Here is a 22,149-nt window from a genome sequence, read left to right as displayed (position 1 = left end):
GATTTTTACCCCATAATTTACTTTTATGTGTCTCCTGTCTAATGTATTAAAGTCATTACCCAGATGAAACTTTGCTGCGGCAATTATACAACAAAAGAAAACATGTCTGCCTGGCACGAATCAGTGACAACACATTTATCGCTAAGTGAAAAATAGATATTCCATATAATTATAGTGAAATTCAATATCATACCCTTTTAATGTACTGCACAACTTCCTGGATATATGATCTGATCATTTCTGTCTTCTCCCTATGGAAAAACACAAATAAGATTGTTTGCTGAATGTGACGGTAATGTAAGTGTAAGTACCGTACATCATACTGCATAATGCTATAGGATTAAGAACAAACACAAGAATGGGCATTACCAAACAGACAAGACGGGAAGAGGGCCCTGCCCCTATCTAATGATCTATAGGATAATGGGAGATTGATACATGAGGTTATGTACCACAGTGCACCAGATAGCAATGGGAAGAAATGCACTGTGGGGCTATGACAGGTGTCTTCAACCTTGGCCCTCCAGCTGCTGTGGAACTACACATCCCAGCATGCACTGCCATAGTTTTAGCATGCTGTTATATCAAAAAGGTGGCAGTGCATGCTGGGATGTGTAGTTCCACTGCAGCTGGAGGGCCAAGGTTGAAGACCCCTGGGCTATGGCATCCATTCACACAGCAGTGTTGGTTTGGGGGTCTCAGAGGGTTATTTGTATATAGAAAAGAACACATGTAAGTTTTGCACTGCTTCCCTGGAGCTGCGCAGTACTGTCCATCTCTGAATCAGACCCTAAATCACAAATCTATGTAAAAGAAAATCTGATGCGTGCCATGGACCCTCCAGATATACACAAATGGCGAGCGCTGGTTAATGATACAATTGACCATGAAAGATATGTGTATACGGAATCGGTAAGTAATGTCGGCTGTCGTGCCTACTGTCAATATACCAACAGTGGCATCCCAATGAGTGGTATCCTGACAGGGGTCGGGTAAGTATACTTATCCTCCCCCCTTTTCACCCTAACCCTCCTTCTTGTAGCCTAACCCCAGCCCTCCCCACCCCGCACACTAGCCCTCCCCGTTAGTGCCTAAACCTAAGTCTCCCCCTTAGTGCCTAACCCTAACCCCTCTAGTGGTGCCTAACATTAACCCTCCCCCCTAGAGGTGCCTAACCCTAACCTCTCCCTTTCCCCCAAAACCTAATGCTATCCCCGGTATCATAAATTATGGGTTGGTGATCCTTCCTTGTAATCTGTACATTTTTTTCTTTGCAAATAATATTTTTCTTTCTTATGTTTCATTTTAGCTTTCCCTTTAAAGGTTTTTTTTATTTGTTTTCTTTTACCTCCATGCGCTGGATGGATGGATGTTCCTGTACTGATCTCAGGTTTGGCTTATTTATGCTATGCTCTGACTGTATACTTTGTTATTTTATATATAAAAGCAGCTTATGAATCAGGGGGTGGACACAATTGACATATACAAAAGATATTCTAATTTGTATCAAAAACAAGTTATTTATTCACTAAAAGATAAAATAAAGTTGCAAGTAATCATTGACAATTGGTATTAAAAAACATATATAGCACACAGTGGAACTCATTCAGACCCACTCGCAAGCGCTATGCGCTCGCAAGCGTGTCAATGGTGAGGGCCTGCGCACGCGCAGCGCTCGCACTGCACAAGCCCCGGAGCGAGTGACAAATGCATTCGCTCCGGGGCTCGCTACGCAAGGGGCGTCTGTCGATGTTGGTCGACAGCTCGCCCCATTTTGTAGGCGGGGTGGGGGGGTGGCCGGACAAACGGAGGCGTTCCTGAAGGAACGCCTGCCGTTTGTAGGCGGCCCTACTGACATCACCAGTGATGTCAGTAGGGAGCTTCCTGCTCTGTTAGAGCAGGAAGCGACCTGGGGCTTGCGGTAGATGAGACCCTACCGCAAGGGTCGCAAGCCCCGATGGTCGCGATGGTCTCGTCCATCGCCACCATCACCTAGTCACTCGCTAAAGCTGTGGGTGGTAACCCACAGCTTAGCGAGCGGCCAGGAGGCCGCCTTTCAAAAGAAAAGCGGCCGCCCTCATTCAGAGCGAGCGAGCGCTTTTTGCGAGCGGCTCTGAATGAGGTCCCGTGTGTATAGTTTAGCACATTTAAATCTTACTCCTTTTGTTATAGCATAGTGACCGGCTCAACTAATTCCCAGCAAAACAGACAGTCTAGCGAATTTAGGACCTGATTCAGACCTAGTCGCAAGCGCTGAGCGCTCGCAACTGGGTCGATAGTGACCCATAGCGCATGCGCACAACGGTGCCGGCTCCATCGTGCGCATGCCCGAGACCCGGCTAGCGCCGGGCAATCCGTCGCTCTGGGTCTCGCACCAAAGGGGGCGAGCTGTCGATGTTGAGTGACAGCTCGCCCCGTTTGGTGGGCGGGCCGGGGTGGTGGCTGCCCAGACGGAGGCGTTCCCGAGGAAACGCTTGCCATTTGGGGGCGGCCCCACTGACATCACTAGTGATGTCAGTGGAGAGCTTCCTGCTCTGTTAGAGCCGAAAGCTCTCTGGGGCTTGCGATGAACCCTACCACAAGGGTCTCGTCGCAAGCCCAATGGTCGCGATGGTCTTGACCATTGCGACCATCATCATGGCCGCTCGCTATAGCTGTGGGTGGTCACCCACAGCTATGAGAGCAGCCAGGAGGCCACTCCTAAAAAAAACAGCGCCCGCCCTGATTCAGAGCGAGCGCTCGCTTTTTGCGAGCGCCTCTGAATCAGGCCCACAATGTGTCTAGTATTAGAAGTTCAATTTATACTTGCCACCGGAATATACAGAGCTCTGTGAGAATATTTTCCTTGATAATTAAAGGCTCCAGATGCTTCAGAATGTTGTTAATAGATCCAGGGAGCCGATAAAGGGAGTGTATGGCCAGGTACACGGGGGTCGCTATATAAAAGCTCTACCCAGTATGTGGGGAGCTTGGATCTCCGTATAGCGGCTTCTTCTGACAGCAACAGAATACAAACAAATCCAGGCGGTAGTCTCTCTTGTTACTTTGGATCTTTTAGTTCCACCTACGAGTTTCACTGCCTCTCTGCCGTCTAAGTCACACCTTGACAAAGACGCCAGGAAGGCGTTGAAACGCGTAGGTGAACTCTCTTTATACTACTCCTCATTTGACCGGACACCCGATGTACCAACTGTCTCCAACGAACACAGCTTAAATCAAAAGAATTAATTTTTTGCTTCATTTGGATACAATCCCTGACTAAGTGGACATTAATCGTTGGGCTAAACCACAAAAGAAAGCACAAGGTTCCCCTCCTAACGGGTGGAGCTGTCACACTCTCAATTTCGTGCTGCCGAATATCCATCCTTACTGCCCGCTATTTGAGCGCAACCATCGTGGAACTAAAAGATCCAAAGTAACAAGGGAGAATACTGCCTGGATTTGTGTGTATTCTGTTGCTGTCAGAAAAGGAGTAAGATTGAAATGTGCTAAACTATACACACTGTGTGCTATCTATGGGCCTGATTCAGAGCCGCTCGTAAGCGGCCGCTCGTTAGCTCCGAGCAATGTTTGCCCAACTGCGCATGCGTGTACGGATCGTAATACGCATGCGCGAACCAGTCAGTGCGGCCGAAAATCGTTTGTTCGCTAAATAGCGAATGCCTGCTATTTTGAGTGACAGAAAGAGGCGTATGTGGGTGGTAACAGGGGAAGGTGCTTGAAAACGTGGAGTGGAGATCCGAACGCAGGCGTGCTTAAAGGTCAAAACGGGCGTTTTAAGGGTGTGCATAATTAATACAGCAGCGTCAATGACCACGTCACTGGGTAATTTTATAGCCAGAACTGCTCGCAAGATTGTGGTAGCAAAAACCAACCACAAGAATAGAGAACAGTTCATACACTGGTCGATGTACTCGATTAATCTAATAAATAGCGGACATTACGTAGGATGCGAGTGGCCAGGGGGCGTATTTTTTAAAAAAACGACCGCAAGTTTTGTTCGCTCGTTCAGACATAGAGGCGTGAGCAGACCGCAAAGAGCGAACGGTTCATTTGAATAGCCACCCCTATTTTCTGGACGAACGACCGCAAATAGCGTCCGGCTCTGAATCAGGCTCTATGTTTTTTAATACCAATTGTCAATGATTACTTGCAACTTTATTTTATCGTTTAGCAAATAAATAACTTGTTTTTGATACAAATCAGAATATCTATTGTATATGTCAATTGTATCCACCCCCTGATTCATAAGCTGCTTTTATATATATTGTTCCTTCTTTTTCTAGTGGGACTGACAATCCCATTCAGGTTCACTGAACCAGGGTGTGGTAATTAACTTCGAAAGCGCCTGGGTTTTCCCTTTTTCTAACACTTTGTTATTTTACGGTTTTTATGATTTTTTTAGGTTTTTTTGTTGGCAACGCTTACATGTTTTCTGTATTTTTATATGTATATTTTCTTTTCTATTATGTTTCTAATTTGTTAAAAAAACAAAAATCTGAATAAAAATTTCCATGATTTAAAAAGACAAAAAAACCCAAAAAGGTTCTGATATGAGCAGCCGTGGCTATTCCTTCCTATTAATGTTTAGTCTGGGTCTTTGTACATATGTTATACCAATTTCTTTGCAACAAAAGTCACGATCTAGCATGCCTGGTACACTGTGAGCGGATTTATATGTGTCTACGGCTAAGAGAAAGTATTTAGGAAGAAGTACGCATCGCTACCCATGGCCAAGCATCTACGTTGCACCATGTGTCTTGTGCCATATAGTGAAAAGACACAAGGTGTATGACAACATATCTGTACAGGGATGGGTACAGGATGCAGGAGCTCAGGATCCCGGTGGTCAGAATCCCAACACCGGCATCCCGACCAGGTTACAATCCCGACACCTCCACGTAAGTAAGCCTAACCTAACCCCTAAACCTAACCCTCCCCGCAGGCTAAACCTAACCTCCCCCCTAGTGTCTAAACCAGGGGTCTTCAAACTTGGCCCTCCAGATGCTGTGGAACTACACATCCCAGCATGCACTGCACATAGTTTTAGCATGCTGTTATATCAAAAAAGTGGCAGTGCATGCTGGGATGTGTAGTTCCACAGCAGCTGGAGGGCCAAGTTTGAAGACCCCTGGTCTAAACCAATCCCCCCCTCCTTGCAGTCTAAACCTAACCTCTCCCCTAGTGCCTAAACCTAACCCCCCTCCCTGCAGCCTAAACCTAACCTCTCCCCTAGTGCCTAAACCTAACCCCCTCCCTGCAGCCTAAACCTAACCTCTTCCCCCGTCGCCTAATCCTAACCCTCCCCCTAGTGCCTAACCATAACCCCTAACCCCAGTACTTACCTTCGGGATCCTGGCAGTCGGGATTCCGGCAGCGGCGGTTGGGATTCTGACCGTATCCCTCTGTACATTCTAGTTCTAAAAGAAGTGTTATGCATTTCCATACTCAATGTGCTCCAAATTTAGAGAGCCTCCAATAGTTATAGGTTGTGCTGTTATCTTCATGATAAAAGAAAAGTAAGAAAATGATTAGGGTCATGGTGCACAATTCAGAGACCCTGGATTCCATTGGTTACTATTGCTGCCAGCGCTACCCCTGTTGGTACAAGACTGACAGGGATCTGGTAAAAGAGGATAGGTGTTGCAGGCCTCCAGATTCTGTTGCGGAGATACAACCCTAGGGGGTACATTTACTAAAGTGAGAGTTTTTAGAAGTGGAGATGTTGCCCATAGCAACCAATCAGATTCTAGCTATTATCTTCTAGAAGGTGCTTTTTAAATGTTTAGTAAAATCTGATCGGTTACTAAGGGCAACATCCCCACTTCTAAAAACTCTCACTTTAGTAAATTTACCCCTAGGTGTCTATTATTGCATTTGTGGGTATTAATTTCTAAAAAGCAGGGAAAAAAAGTTTAAAACTATTGATCGAGTATTTGGTAGAAGGATCCAACTGATGGGAAAAGATATACCTATACAAACATAATAAGAACACTGTGTCTGTCTGTTTGTTCCAAGTTGGAGCAAAAGCTAATGAACCGATTTTCATAAAAACTGCATCATTTTGTAGTGGGAACTTCTAGAAATAACCTGCACTTTATTTCATCGCGATCCGTCAAGCAATAACAAAGACAACATTTATTGACAACATCAATGCAAAAGATAGGTGTGGCACCATGCGTGCGGCCGGTAAGGGGTGGGGGGGAGAGGTGCTTTGGGCCCACGGTCACTTGAATAGGATAGGCTTACATAGCAGTCTGTGCACAGGGCACACAGTGACATTGGTGTGAGTGGTGGGTGAATAGGACAGGCTACATAGCAGCGGTCTGTGCACAGGGCACACAGTGACATTGGTGTGAGTGGTGGGTGAATAGTACAGGCTACATAGCAGTCTGTGCACAGGGCACACAGTGACATTGGTGTGAGTGGTGGGTGAATAGGACAGGCTACATAGCAGCGGTCTGTGCACAGGGCACACAGTGACATTGGTGTGAGTGGTGGGTGAATAGTACAGGCTACATAGCAGTCTGTGCACAGGGCACACAGTGACATTGGTGTGAGTAGTGTGTGAATAGGATAGGCTACATAGCAGTCTGTGCACAGGGCACACAGTGACATTGGTGTGAGAGGTGGGTGAATAGGATAGGATACATAGCAGTCTGTACACAGGGCACACAGTGACATCGCTGTGAGTGGTGGGTGAATAGTATAGGTTACATAGCAGTCTGTGCACAGGGCACACAGTGACATTGGTGTGAGTGGTGGATGAATAGGATAGGTTACATAGCAGTCTGTGCACAGGGCACACAGTGACATTGGTGTGAGTGGTAGGTGAATAGTACAGGTTACATAGCAGTCTGTGCACAGGGCACACAGTGACATTGGTGTGAGTGGTGGGTGAATAGGACAGGCTACATAGCAGTCTGTGCACAGGGCACACAGTGACATTGGTGTGAGTGGTGGGTGAATAGTACAGGCTACATAGCAGTCTGTGCACAGGGCACACAGTGACATTGGTGTGAGAGGTGGGTGAATAGGATAGGCTACATAGCGGTCTGTGCACAGGGCACACAGCGACATTGGTGTGAGGTGGATGAATAGGATAGGTTACATAGCAGTCTGTGCACAGGGCACACAGTGACATTGGTGTGAGTAGTGTGTGAATAGGTTAGGCTACATAGCAGTCTGTGCACAGGGCACACAGTGACATTGGTGTGAGTGGTGGGTGAATAGGATAGGATACATAGCAGTCTGTGCACAGGGCACACAGTGACATTGGTGTGAGTGGTGGGTGAATAGTACAGGTTACATAGCAGTCTGTGTACAGGGCACACAGTGACATTGGTGTGAGTGGTGGGTGAATAGGACAAGCTACATAGCAGCAGTCTGTGCACAGGGCACACAGTGACATTGGTGTGAGTGGTGGGTGAATAGGACAAGCTACATAGCAGCAGTCTGTGCACAGGGCACACAGTCACATTGGTGTGAGTGGTGGGTGAATAGGATAGGCTACATAGCAGTCTGTGCACAGGGCACACAGTGACATTGGTGTGAGAGGTGGATGAATAGGATAGGCTACATAGCAGTCTGTGCACAGGGCACACAGTGACATTGGTGTGAGAGTGTGAGAGGTGGATGAATAGGACAGGTTACATAGCAGTATATGCACAGGGCACACAGTGATATTGGTGTTAGTGGTGGGTGAATAGGATAGGTTACATAGCAGTCTGTGCACAGGACACACAGTGACATTGCTGTGAGTGGTGGGTGAATAGGATAGGTTACATAGCAGTCTGTGCACAGGGCACACAGTGACATAGGTGTGAGTGGTGGGTGAAGGCGCTGCTGCCACCAGTCTGCATAGCGCTGCTGATCATGTGGGCCACTCCTGCAACAGGATTCCTATGCAAAGCAATACAACTAAAACACCTCAAATAAAAAATTTTTTGTCAGAGGTGATTTCATCGCTGGCGAAGCCACGGCAACAACTAGTATATAATATTATAATGAGCACATGATGAACCTCACTTACTCTTCCATTTGACTCTTATCTTTTGACTTTGTTTCTGTGACCTTCTCTTGTCTCTTCTTGTCCATCTTCTTTTTTAACTCCTTCTTTTCCCTGAAGGAGAAAATCAGGTTGAGTGAGGCGAAACGCGTAATTACAGCATAGGACCGTCTAGATTTTATAGACAGGAATAATTATTACTTTTCACTTGTTTCCTTGAGTTTTTTCAGCTGGTTGTTCTGGCACTCCTCAGCCACATCGGTCAGCTTCTGTATTAGCTGGAATACAGAAACACATATATAAATTAATTGAGCAGTAAATATGATTACAGTTCATTATGGTTACTGTAGCATGCATTTCGTTGACTAGACAATGATGATAAGTTATAATTTATGACCAAAGAGGGATAAAGCAACCTAAGCTCTAGCTTCTGCCTGGTGTAGATTCCTAAGGGTATAATTACTGAAGTGCAGATTTTTCAAAGTGGAGATGTTGCCCATAGCAACCAATCAGATTCTACTTAACATTTATCTAGCACCTTCTAGAAAATAATAGCTAGAATCTGATCGGTTGCTACAGGCAACATCTTCACTTTTTAAAACTCGCATTTTACTAAATATAAGCGCCTGAAATCTAATCTGTATCTGATCCCTGAGTGAGCTCTATTTGAGCATTGCCCACTGTGCTACAAAGTGCACAAACTGCATGTGTTATTTGGCTAACCCCCACAAAAAAGTAACCTACTGCACACTAACGTTGTCAGGGTACTGCCATTTAGATGCCATTTCCACCATTCTATATATAAAATAAAGTCAAGATGAAGTCAAAAAGGTAATTTTTTAACTGCAGAATTTTCAGACAAATAACAATCGATTCACTTTAATTTGGACAAATTTGCAACTTCCAGATGCGCTCGGTACAAACACTCTGCACAACCATTTCAGTATAAATGTAACGACAACGCAATGGGCACCTGCTGCTGGTACCCGCCAACCTAGAATTAATGCAGGAGTGTCGCTCTTGATTGGGAGAGTTGTGGATGAACTTTAACAATGTACTTATTTGAATGTTTTTTGATTATTTAATTCTATACAGGCATCATCATGAACTTGATACACTTGAAGCATGAGTTTCCTTTCTGGTCCCTGGACTTACCATGAAAAACTCTTTCAAAATATTAGGCACCCAAAGAAAACACACCTTCCTGGGTTCGTTCAATGACCACTGCCTGATCAGAATCATGAATGAGCATTTATTTGGTCATATCATTTGTGGAGAGTAATCCTCTGAAGCTGAAGCATGGTGACTAAATTACAGCATGAAGTAAATCATTGCACTATTGTACACAGCACATACAAATCACATGTGTAGCCAAAGACATAGGAAACTGTGTTATACTGTTGAAGTGACAGATATGTGTTATGAGATGAATCTCTCGAGATCGCTCAGCTAAAAATCCTCATGCTAAATGTTACCCTAACGATCAGTTTGGAAATACCCTGTGACTGAGTTTAAACACGGACAGTTACACCATTTCTAATATATTGTGAGGATTCTGAGCCCTAACATTCGCTGCAGTCATGCAATCTCTAATTAAGCTATTTTCAGACGAGGTATTATGTTCTCATAACTAAAAACAAAGCACTGCAGGTCACACCCTTGCTTTTTGTTCCCAAGGACATATTTGAGAAAGCTAAACCAGTAGCCATGACTGTGATAATGCTATGTTTGCCTACTATAGCAGTCTAAATACCCGCTCTCATTCTTATTTTACTTAAAGGAAACATTAGAAATCTTGTGGCTGTAAATGGGTCTCCTTGGTGACTTCTAATGAGTTGAACAAATGTAATTATTCATTTATTTTAATGACTTAATAAAAGTTACTCTATATTCTATGATCAATTTAGTGCACCAATTACAGACTCTTTCCTCTACACTTTTTTGACTCCTAATCAGGGCAAGATAAGTTTTATAGGGGGCCAGGGTATCATATTTTTGGGGCCCCTACCAATAAAATGACATTATTTAGTTTCCTGTTATGGATGAGGTATGTCCTGAATAGACAATGATGTAGTGATTGCCACTAGTTGAACATAAAGAGACATTTTTTTGTTGTTTCTACAACTATTCACGCCATTCAGACACATCGCAGCATTGGAGGTCTACAAATTCCGACGGGGGCATGGCCACACCCTGCCCGGTAGGCACAGCCCTGAGCCAGTGGGTGTTTTCTTAAGAAAAGTAAATATTTTCATGCTGTGTGACTTATTGGAAGGAGGTGCAGTTACTGCGTGCAGCAGTGGGACACCTCCCAACACCCTGCCAATGTCCTGGGGCATGTCTCACCAAAAACAGGACAGTCTGGAGGTATGCTGCATGCATTGATAACACTCCAAAACCATTAGTCTCAATTACCTCAAGGTACCTCAACGTAAAATGCAACCAGAGACTAATAGCGCATGATGACCAGGAATTTTATTTAATCACCATAACCACACACTTACCTACTCTCCTTGTACGTATGGGAGTCTCCAGTATAATGGGCAGATCTCCCGGACTTCTGAAACAGTAGGCAAGTCTTCCGCAAGTCCCTCGCTGCCGCCAACTTCCAAGGTGAGCTTGATGATGCGTTTCACCACCCCTCACTAGTTTACATTGCCAGGAATTGCGGCTTTGTGTAGCAGGTGGTGGGGCCACGATGATGCAATCACGGCGAGACGCACCCACATTTCCCACCTGACTACACCACTACTCCCACCTGCCTGCACCATGCCCCTCCACACCTCCCATCTGGCTGCCCCCTCGCGAGGAGACAGCCTGAATATCAGTAAGGGTTCATGACCATCACATAGAAATGATGAGCTTAAGACAGGCACCACAGCTAGAACCACTAGATTCCATTACTTTTATAACATGGAGCCCTTCTGAGCAGTTAGACATTCTGTGGGGGAGTAGAATGTACGATGTGGCCTGGGGTATGTCTGTGCGGAATGGGTATGACATACCCGTCGGCTTCCTGACTACATACCGTCTGTGCAATAGACCTGCAAAACCTGTAATGTTCTAGGTTGCCTGCACGCAGTATGCCTGCGAGGTCTGTGCAATGAGGCTGGTGATGAGAGCAGAGGGGCAAGAAGCTGATACCCTGCCAGAGTCAACAGTTCATCTTAATTTTGCCATGGACACCGACGTTTTGCCATGGACACATAGGGATCAGTTAATGGCACAGTGTAGTGTTAACTTTTTTTTTAAATTCCTATAGATTGTAAGCCAGTGAGCAAGGCCTCCTACCTCTCTATTTGTCTGTTAATATCCAGTCTCATTTTTATTACTGTGGTTGATCCAATTGTAAAGAACTGTGAAATATGCTGGTGCCATATAATTAAATGTTAATAACATTTATTTTGCAAACACTTTGCCCAGAAATGAAGCAAGTCAATGACTTGAGGTTACTGCACAGTACAGACCAACCTAGACCGTTGCATGAGTCTTGTATTCATCTGATTTTTACTCTGGTTAAGGGTGATGATAATTTTAGTGATACGGACCTCCACGGATAAAATATCTCCAAATAACATGTTTACTGGAAATTCTTCAGTTGTGTAAGAAAAGTTAAAATAAGATGATAATTATCCCACAGCTGACATTAATGCAGACCATAATTGCGTATTGTTATTTGTAAGAGAAAAATATTTCTAGCCTTGAACAATGAGCAATTCATCAATGAAATACCTATTACAGGAACAGTTGGCTCATTCATGTGCGAAGAAGATTTAATTCTGAGCAAATATTAATTTAAATGGAGCCCTGGGGGATACCTTAATTGTACCTTTGCCCAAGTACATTGCAGAAACACTGAGGAAAATGATACAACACAGGAATGGAAATTGGCTTAAAGTAGGTAAATCCATTGAGGAAAGCGTATGAGTGCTTTTTTAGGTAAAACATAGTCTCATCTCCTAGTGGAGTAACATGCTCTGTGTATATATAATCACTAGGTTTCCGTTTATCTAAGATGACTGGTGATTCACTTCCTGGGAAAATACTGCAATATAACGGTAGCGCGTTAACCCTTCGAGTGCTATATTACTCAACGTTTTAAGACGATTGGAAAGATTTTGATATGCACTAGTTTAGGCATTCATTTGATATACAATTCTATTCATTCTGCATTTACAGTGTAGATAGCTTTCATTTTCTTATCTTAAACTGGAGTTTGTAAGTATGTGGTCTAAAGTGATTACATTATTAAGACAGAAAATATTTAATTTGATGCATGTGATACGTCAACCATCAATTTAATTAAAGTTTTCTACAGTTGTAGCTATCGATGGTACATAGTAATAATGATGATAATAATAATAATAGCAAGTTCTCTTCATTATAAAAAAAGTGGGGCGAAAAAACATTTTTTTTTGTAAACAAAAATGACGTATACATTTTGACGGCAGAGTGGGGGTTAAATTGACCTGAAGTAATCTGGTAGGGACTGAAAACCTCCATATGAGACATGTGTTCTTGCCCTCAGTCCATGTGAGTCTAGCTTGGAAGCACTGTAGAGGTTAAACATACCAGCACCCTGGTAAATGTACACTAACTAGGACGAATTTCCCCCGGAGATAGGGATGGGTATTTCTCGTCATTAGGTCCCACCCCATCTCTGATAATGCTGCAGATCGCAGGCTCATGAATGGAGAGCAGGGCCGAGATGAGGCATTTCTCAGAGAATCGCGTAATTGTGCCCCCCACTGTCCTGCCCATTTAACTAAGAAGTGGGCGGGATCTGGGAGCAATACCTACTCTTTAGGGAGCCTGTGGGACTCCTCAAAAAAGTCAACTGGATGTCCTAGAAAAGTAGGCAGTGTGACATACAGTGCTCTGATTACTGTAGGTGTCCATACCAGTAATCATGTACAACTGTAATGCTTGAGTATTTCAAAACTTTGGATGAAAGATATTCACTGCATGCTAAATGAAATTGGTAACCTACATCCTCATACACATGGTTCCCTCCAAGCCACACTTGGCTAATCCAGAAGCCAACACCAGCCATGCACGTGTAAGTACACACGGCCGGTACAGTGAAACTGCTAATTTCTCATTAAATCAGTTATGGCCCGTAATGCCCCGCATGCTGGTATTTGTGGTTCTCCAAATACCAGCATGTGGGGGAGGCTTGCTGGTATGTGTAGTTCCACAACTAAAGACAATATTTAACTATTGATTTGACACTACACACTAACACTATCAACCCAGCACCCACCTCCCTACGGTGCCGGGGATAGCCCCGGGCTATCAGCCTAGGTCAGGGGTGCCCTGGAGAGGGGGACCCCTTTATTGGAGGGGTCCCTAACTCCCCAGGGATCCCTCGCCTGAGCTGACTAGCGGTCAGGGCTGATGCTGCGGCTGGGGGGCCCGGTGAAAAGGCTCCCCTGGCTGTGGCATCAGCCCCCCGATAGAAAGGTTCCAGTGCTGGTTTTAATTATAGGAGTACGCCTAAGCAAATTTTAACCCCCTTTAATTAAAACCAGGACTGGCCCTGCAGCCTGGTGCTGGTACCTTATTTATGGTAGAACCCTACTCATTTTGTTCCCCGTAATTGTAGGTACCAGGACAGGCTGGCAAGTCCGGGGCTGGTTAAGCTTTAGGGGGGGACCCTATGTAATTTTTTTTTTAATATCATTTAACCCGTTTTTTACACGTCTTAACACACAAGCAGCTTATACATATCTCACTGATATATGCAGGCTGGTTGCTTGGGTGAGTTTGGAAGAGAGAAAACCCTGCAATCTCGGGTGAGTAATCTCATCTAAACTCTCCTTAAACTCTCCTCTAAACTTGCAATTTGGAGGAAAAAACTTGAAAAACTCACTTTCACCTACACTCACTTCTTAGTAAATTTGCGAGTTGTTACAGGGAAAACTCACCCGAGTTTTGGTGAAGCAAAGTGAGTTTAAAAACTAAAAAACTCGACCAAACTCAATTCTTAGTAAATTTACCCCAAAGACTCAGGTTCTTCATCAAAGTGCTCACCTCAATTTTGTTTTCACAAAACTTTATACTAGTACAGTGGTTGACGCCACTGTACTAGTCAGTAATCGTTGTAGTACAGCACACTTCAGAGAACAATGACAAGCTGAATGAAATCCCACCAACCTGTTTGATATGTTCCCTCTTCTGATATTTCTCACTGTAGTACTGCTCTTGTCGGAGATTGAGAAGCTGCTGTTGCTGTTGATCCTTCAGCTCGATTAATTTCTGTGCCATTTCTGCATCTAGCGCAGCTAAATCTTGTTCCACAGTAGAGGAATTATGATCTGGACTCCCAGATTCACATCTGCAAGAAAAAGTACAGTAAGTACAGAATACTTTCTTGTTTTTATTTATCAGGAGCATGTAAGTCACAAGCACGCTAAACTAATGAGTAAGCCCAAAAGAGCGATTACGCGGGCTTGGCGTAGCATGGAGCCACCTCTAAAGGTATCCTATATTATATCCTGATCCCCCGGCTGTCCCCACACTCTATGCTCTTCCCTGCTCGTCTGAGGGTGATCTATGACAGGACTACTCACTTCTTCAACCCCCCGAGGAAAGCACAGGCCTGGCTAGAGCAACGTCTTAGAATTCCTTGCTGAGCCTCCTTACATGATGGACTGTGTTTTTCTTGACATAGTTTCTATCAGCGTGTCATTTGATTTATCTATTATATTGTACAGTACTCCATATGTGGGGCTCTGTTAGGTTAATAGGAGAGGTCTGCTATAGCTTTAGCCCGCTCAAGTTCTCTAGTTACAGTTTGTACTCACTTTACTACAGTAGTTATTTTCATTTCTGGTTGATGTAATGGCTTATTGCACTTTGTTCTGCCAGCTTCTGCACTGATCGGAATGTATCCTTTGTTCGCGATGGGGGGATTGTTAGGTAGACTAGTTTAGTTTTTGTGTGTGTATGTGGGGTTAGGTATGCCTAGGATGGGGGTTAGGTCTAAAGGGTGGGTTATTATAGTGTGGGGTATATACTTGAGTTGGAAGATGTCTTGTTTCTGGGTGTATTTGCTTTGTTTAGACATAATGGTGGATGTGTATTTTGTTATTTTCATTTATTTTGTCCTGGTATTTGTTTGCTATATGCTAGTTCTGTAGCATCAGGGGTACACATTTGAGTTGTCCAATCTCTTGTTCATTGGCTTTGTACCACGTTGACCTGAATGGCGCTCGTACTCGTTCTGTTATTCTTATACAACATGGGGTTTTCATGTAAGCTTGTTTTATGTATAATGATAATTATCGCTTAACTATACCTGTTGGTCTGTTGAGTTGTTATACTTCTTTATCTATTTCTGATTATTTGTTTGTATTTACTACTTGCTATATATTGGACATTGGAATGTTACTCTTTTGTTACTATGTTATCTGAGTCAAGTTTCTCCATTTACATGCCATTTTCCCTGTCTGCCATGTTTCTTGTATGATTTGTTATCTTACTGTTTATGGACGGGATGTACTTAGGGAACAAATGCGGTCAAACCCCCGAAAATGAAGTTTTCAGAGCTTTGGCCGCATTTCTCATATACCAAGCTCTGATACATTCCAGAGCTTGGACAAAGTGGGTAACACCATCTTTAGATGGCTTTACACAATAGAAGTCTATGGGCTTCTCTTCGGAAGTCCCCCTGAGAGGGATCCAATCAGATGCCTCCCAGCACCCCTCGTAGCTCACGCGTCCTTCTGTGCATGTGCGGAAGAAAGCCAGAGGGACTTCTGGGTCATGAACCCGGAAGTCCCTCTATTGCAAAGGACAGCTCTTATTGTGAGAGATGACCTTTGCTATTTTCTAATGTACAAAAATTGTCCATTAAGCAACATCCATAGGTTTTTATGGGGGATTGCAGGTGATATCTCCGATATATGCTCCTGTCCCCCATAGATACAGATGTGTCCTGCTACATCTTTGCTCATAGCGCGTTATACAGGCTTCTAGGTCGTGGCATGAGAATAGCACGGCATGGCGCGGTAAGGCGCAGTGAGTCTTAACAATAACCACAGCATGCAATACACAGCTTCACTGCTGGGTGGCCAGTGCTCCACTGAATAAGTATGAATAAGTGGTAAATAATACAGCAATGGATGGATGCCTTAGAAATTAGTTGTGGGGTCTGAGCAGCGGTGTATAAAACCATAGCTGAAATACAAATCTCTTACTAACTGACTGTGCATTTTATCCCGCACACCTGCGGCAATGTCGGCACTGCTGTGCCACTAGGCGCTTGTACAACATGTCGCTAATTGGTACACAGCAGTAAGTGGCCTTACTGCGGCACTGTAGAAAGTGGTGTGCATGTCTTAGAATTTAGTAGCGGGGTCTGAATAGTGGTGTATAAAACCATCATTGAACTAGAAGTATCAGCTCTGAAAGCAGTGATGTGCGGTGAGGTCAATGGCTGGGGAGGCACATATGTATAAAAACACAGTTTTTATATCAACACTCTAGAGCATAACAGGGAGTATGCCTCCCCTGCTTCCGCTCGACGGCACGACCCTGCCAGAAAGAGGTGTCTCTGGATTACAAACTGACTGTGCATTTTATGCCACACACTTGCATCAATGTCGGCACTGCTGTGCCACTAGGAGTTTGTACAACATGTTGCTAATCGGTACTGGTATCGATGCTGATACATGTACATGTACAGTGTTATCTTGCTGATACATGTATCTAGCATAATATACTGTAATATCGATGGCAGAACACATTTATAAATTGATTTTCAAAAGTGTACTCAGGACTCACACATCGAATGATTTAATCCTTTGTTACACATTCAATTACAGCTCTCAATCCAAGACATCTATAGCCGACACCTATAGCGTACCTAATGACAGGTTCAGTCAGCCAATTAGCGGGCGATGCTACAGACTTTGCATTGTTTTTTTTATGCATGCGCAGCGCTGTTTAAGCAAAGCAACATCTGGTGGACAGAAAGATGTATTACACTCTTCGGCTTTTCCAGTGCTTCAGTACGTTAAGACGCGACTCAATACGCCACTGCACAGCGCGACTTGCACGGCGTGCTACATGGCATATGGAGCAAAGATGTAGCAGGACACATTTGTACATTCAGGGGATTAATATTTGTGGGTACCCCCAGAAAATGGGTATTTTAAGGGGATATCCTGCAAATATTTCTTGATAAATAGGCCCCTGGGTGAGACACTGTGCAGTATACTGTACTACAATGTCAGTGTATACCAAAAACATTGAAGTGTGATTCATTTATATGACAGGCATAAATTAAATATTATAGTACTGGAGGTGCTTGTCCCCTCTGTAAGCCATTAATAAATAAAACTCTATAAGGTCTGCATGTAAGTGCAGACAAGCGTCTATCTCAAGCAATTCATTACGCTCACAGTGACCACCCACCAGGCTGACTCTGCAACCATTCGTGAGACCTTCATTGCTTCCTAATAACACTTCCTGAATCTCCATCTACATCGTTCTCTGTCTCAGAATACTTGCAAAAAAAAGGCTATGTTTTCATTACCAGACTAATAAATCCAATTTCATAATTTTCAGTCAGCAAAAATGTTTCTTTTTTCTCTCCGCTGATCCGACGCATGACAAAATCACCAAGAGGAATGTCTGTAAGCCTTAATTTACTGTAAATTCCAGCAAAGTGCTGATTGCTGCATTGTAGATTGTGTTATTTTCTGCTACAAGAAACTTTTCTGATATCCATTGATAAGCTATGTAGTAATTTGTATGCAGCTGCCAAAGGAAGACACAAATTGCTTTTCCCGCTATGATGTGAAAACCAACCCAGTCTCTCTAAAGTAACCTGCATTATTTAAACCTTACACAGTCGCTATAATAAAGTCTCCGCTACAGACAGCGCGTTTCGTTAGTGGATGAAAGACACAGGAAGTGTTGTGCAGTGCCCACGAATTGCTTTGCTGTTAGTTAAAACCAGACACAGTAGCAAAAGGTGGCAAATTAGCAATGAATACTACAGAAAACGGGGCTTGATCCTGAAATGGGCGCATTCCCGACTGCTTCTCCATATGGCCGCGGCAGCCTGCCTGCCTTACGCTAATACAAGTATCTGCCTGTGAGTGCTGAGTATTCATGCACCTAAATACGGAAGACCAGCCCGTTCGCAGCCATCATTATTGGTATTGGGACTTGCTCCCAATCCTGTGGTGGGTGCAAAAGATCCATCAGAAAAAGGAGTACCATCTCCATCCCCATGCTTGGAACAGGTCTACTCGCCTACGACACTCCCACATGACAGATCAGTATCGGCCAGTTACCGCCCAGAAATGGAAAGAGACGCCTGTCAATAGATGGATCAACACATCCACCCTTGCAATATCTGCCTGCGGGCAAATGCACGAGCCTGGCGCATGGGCCGTCACCGATTTCTTTCTACTGTAATACACAATTTGTAGCTTATCTGCGAGATCCGTTTGCATTTGCACTTGTGCCTGACTCAGGTACACAGTGACATCATGTATCTATATCTGTATATGTGCACAGTGACATCATGTATCTATATCTATATATGTGCACAGTGACATCATGTATCTATATCTATATATGTGCACAGTGACATCATGTATCTATATCTATACACAGTGACATCATGTATCTATATCTATATATGTGCACAGTGACATCATGTATCTATATCTATACACAGTGACATCATGTATCTATATCTATACACAGTGACATCATGTATTTATATCTATATATGTGCACAGTGACATCATGTATCTATATCTATACACAGTGACATCATGTATCTATATCTATACACAGTGACATCATGTATCTATATATGTGCACAGTGACATCATATATCTATATCTATACACAGTGACATCATGTATCTATATCTGTGCACAGTGACATCATGTATCTATATCTATACACAGTGACATCATGTATCTATATCTATATATGTGCACAGTGACATCATGTATCTATATCTATACACAGTGACATCATGTATCTATATCTATACACAGTGACATCATGTATCTATATATGTGCACAGTGACATCATGTATCTATATCTATACACAGTGACATCATGTATCTATATCTGTGCAGTGACATCATGTATCTATATCTATATACAGTGACATCATGTATCTATATCTATACACAGTGACATCATGTATCTATATCTATATATGTGCACAGTGACATCATGTATCTATATATGTGCACAGTGACATCATGTATCTCTATATATGTGCACAGTGACATCATGTATCTCTATATATGTGCACAGTGACATCATGTATCTATATATGTGCACAGTGACATCATGTATCTATATCTATACACAGTGACATCATGTATCTATATCTATACACAGTGACATCATGTATGTACATCTATATATGTACACAGTGGCATCATGTATCTATCTATCTATCTATCTATATATATATATATATATATATATATATACACAGAGTGACATAATGTATGTACATCTATATATGTACACAGTGATATCATGTATGTAAATCTATATATGTACACAGTGACATCATGTATCTATATATGTACACAGTGACTTCATGTATCTATCTATCTATATATATATATGTACACAGTGACATAATGTATGTACATCTATATATGTACACAGTGACATCATGTATCTATATCTATATATGTGCACAGTGACATAATGTATCTATATATGTGCACAGTGACATCATATATCTATATCTATACACAGTGACATCATGTATGTACATCTATATATGTACACAGTGAGATCATGTATCTATCTATCTATATATATATATATATATATATACACAGAGTGACATAATGTATGTACATCTATATATGTACACAGTGATATCATGTATGTAAATCTATATATGTACACAGTGACATCATGTATCTATATATGTACACAGTGACTTCATGTATCTATCTATCTATCTATCTATCTATCTATCTATCTATCTATCTATCTATCTATATGTACACAGTGACATAATGTATGTACATCTATATATGTACACAGTGATATCATGTATCTATATCTATATATGTGCACAGTGACATAATGTATCTATATCTATACACAGTGACATCATGTATGTACATCTATATATGTACACAGTGACATCATGTATCTATCTATCTATATATATATATGTACACAGTGACATAATGTATGTACATCTATATATGTACACAGTGATATCATGTATGTAAATCTATATATGTACACAGTGACTTCATGTATCTATCTATCTATCTATCTATATATATATATATATATGTACACAGTGACATAATGTATGTACATCTATATATGTACACAGTGATATCATGTATCTATATCTATATATGTGCACAGTGACATAATGTATCTATATCTATACACGGTGACATCATGTATGTACATCTATATATGTACACAGTAACATCATGTATGTACATCTATATACTGTATGTACACAGTGATATCATGTATCTATATATGTACACAGTGACTTCATGTATCTATATATGTACACAGTGATATCATGTATCTATATCTATATATGTGCACAGTGACATAATGTATCTATATCTATACACGGTGACATCATGTATGTACATCTATATATGTACACAGTAACATCATGTATGTACATCTATATACTGTATGTACACAGTGACATCATGTATCTATATATGTACACAGTGACATCATGTATCTATATCTATAAATGTGCACAGTGACATCATGTATCTATATCTATACACAGTGACATCATGTATGTACATCTATATATGTACACAGTGACATCACGTATCTATCTATCTATCTATCTATATATATATATATGTACACAGTGACATAATGTATGTACATCTATATATGTACACAGTGACATCATGTATCTATCTATCTATATATATGTACACAGTGACATAATGTATGTACATCTATATATGTACACAGTGATATCATGTATGTAAATCTATATATGTACACAGTGACATCATGTATGTACTTCATGTAGGTACTGTACGAATGGTCTAAATTCTCTTCAACACAAACACAAAGGGGTATATTTACTAAGGAGTGGGTTTTTGGAAATGGTGACGTTGCCCATACCAACCAATCAGATTCTAGCTGTTATCTTCTAGAAGGTGCTAGATAAATATTAAGTAGAATCTGATTGGTTGCTATGAGCAACATCTCCACTTCTAAAAACTCACTTTACTAAATATACCCCAAAGGGTCCATTTATTTTTTAGCAGCCAATTAACCTGCTTCTATTCTTTGGGCACAATTTTCTAAGCGGCAGGTTCTAAACCCCGGCGGTTTGACGGCGGGTTCTATTCTGTTCTAAACCTCAGGGGATTGGTGGCGGTTTTATTTCTAAATGACAGCCCTGTTCTATTCTATTCTAAAATGTGTTTTGATGGCAGTTTTGCAGCGGTTTTGGCCTTAGTAAATCTGCAGATAGCAAAACCGCTGCCAAACCACATTTTAGAATAGAATAGAACAGGGCTTTCATTTAGAAACCCCTGCAAAACCACCACCAAACCCCCGGGGTTTAGAACAAAACAGAACCCGCCATCAAACCCTCCGCTTAGTAAATTTTGCAAATTGCCTCAAGAAATAGTGCCTGTCAGCAATGTAACTTTTTTCTTCCAGAAAAGCCGCTTTCCACAAAATAAATAATCTATGATTACTGCCATTTGCATTTTATTATTGTTATCCACTTTCCGCAGGTTTAGATGACTGTTACATGCTGAATTATTAATCATATAACCTAATTGTTGGAATCAGGAGGGAACGTCACCCCCATGGTGCAAAACAAGCAGCTAAATGTTTACTGGAAGAATCACAGACAAGAAGGGTCAATTATTAAACTGCAAACAATGTTTTGTGACATTCTGTACCGAGCTAATGGACCTGTGGCCAAGATGGGTATCCGCGGGGGCAATTTTCACCGTGTAACGGGAAGAGTTGTTATGTGGAGATTTGGTGCATAAGTGGAAAACTAAGATTTAATTTTGCAAGACAGGATTATATAAAGCAGCTGGTGAGGACACGTTTAGAAAATCATTCCCATTTTACATGCAGGTGCCCAGCCTTTTCTAAACAGGAC

General features: G+C 42.2%; 1 protein-coding gene across 3 annotated transcripts in view; it reads right to left on the bottom strand.

The window, feature by feature from the left end:
* The window catches only part of PLCB1 (phospholipase C beta 1), an 808,463-nt gene that overhangs the window by 110,354 nt on the left and 675,960 nt on the right, over positions 1 to 22,149 (bottom strand). For all 3 annotated transcript variants that reach the window (XM_088478043.1, XM_088478041.1, XM_088478042.1), the window contains exons 27-30: positions 14,165 to 14,345; positions 8,210 to 8,286; positions 8,033 to 8,122; positions 194 to 251 (exon numbers count right to left, since the gene is read on the bottom strand). In XM_088478043.1, coding sequence (XP_088334169.1) covers positions 194 to 251; positions 8,033 to 8,122; positions 8,210 to 8,286; positions 14,165 to 14,345 — 406 coding nt within the window. The remainder of the gene's footprint in view (positions 1 to 193; positions 252 to 8,032; positions 8,123 to 8,209; positions 8,287 to 14,164; positions 14,346 to 22,149) is intronic.

The sequence above is a fragment of the Taudactylus pleione genome, unplaced genomic scaffold (assembly GCF_031769625.1).
Source record: "Taudactylus pleione unplaced genomic scaffold, aTauple2 ptg000206l, whole genome shotgun sequence".
NCBI lineage: Eukaryota > Metazoa > Chordata > Amphibia > Anura > Myobatrachidae > Taudactylus > Taudactylus pleione.
The sequence above is the reverse complement of the archived record's forward strand: the minus strand, read 5'-3'. Positions and strand labels throughout refer to the sequence as shown.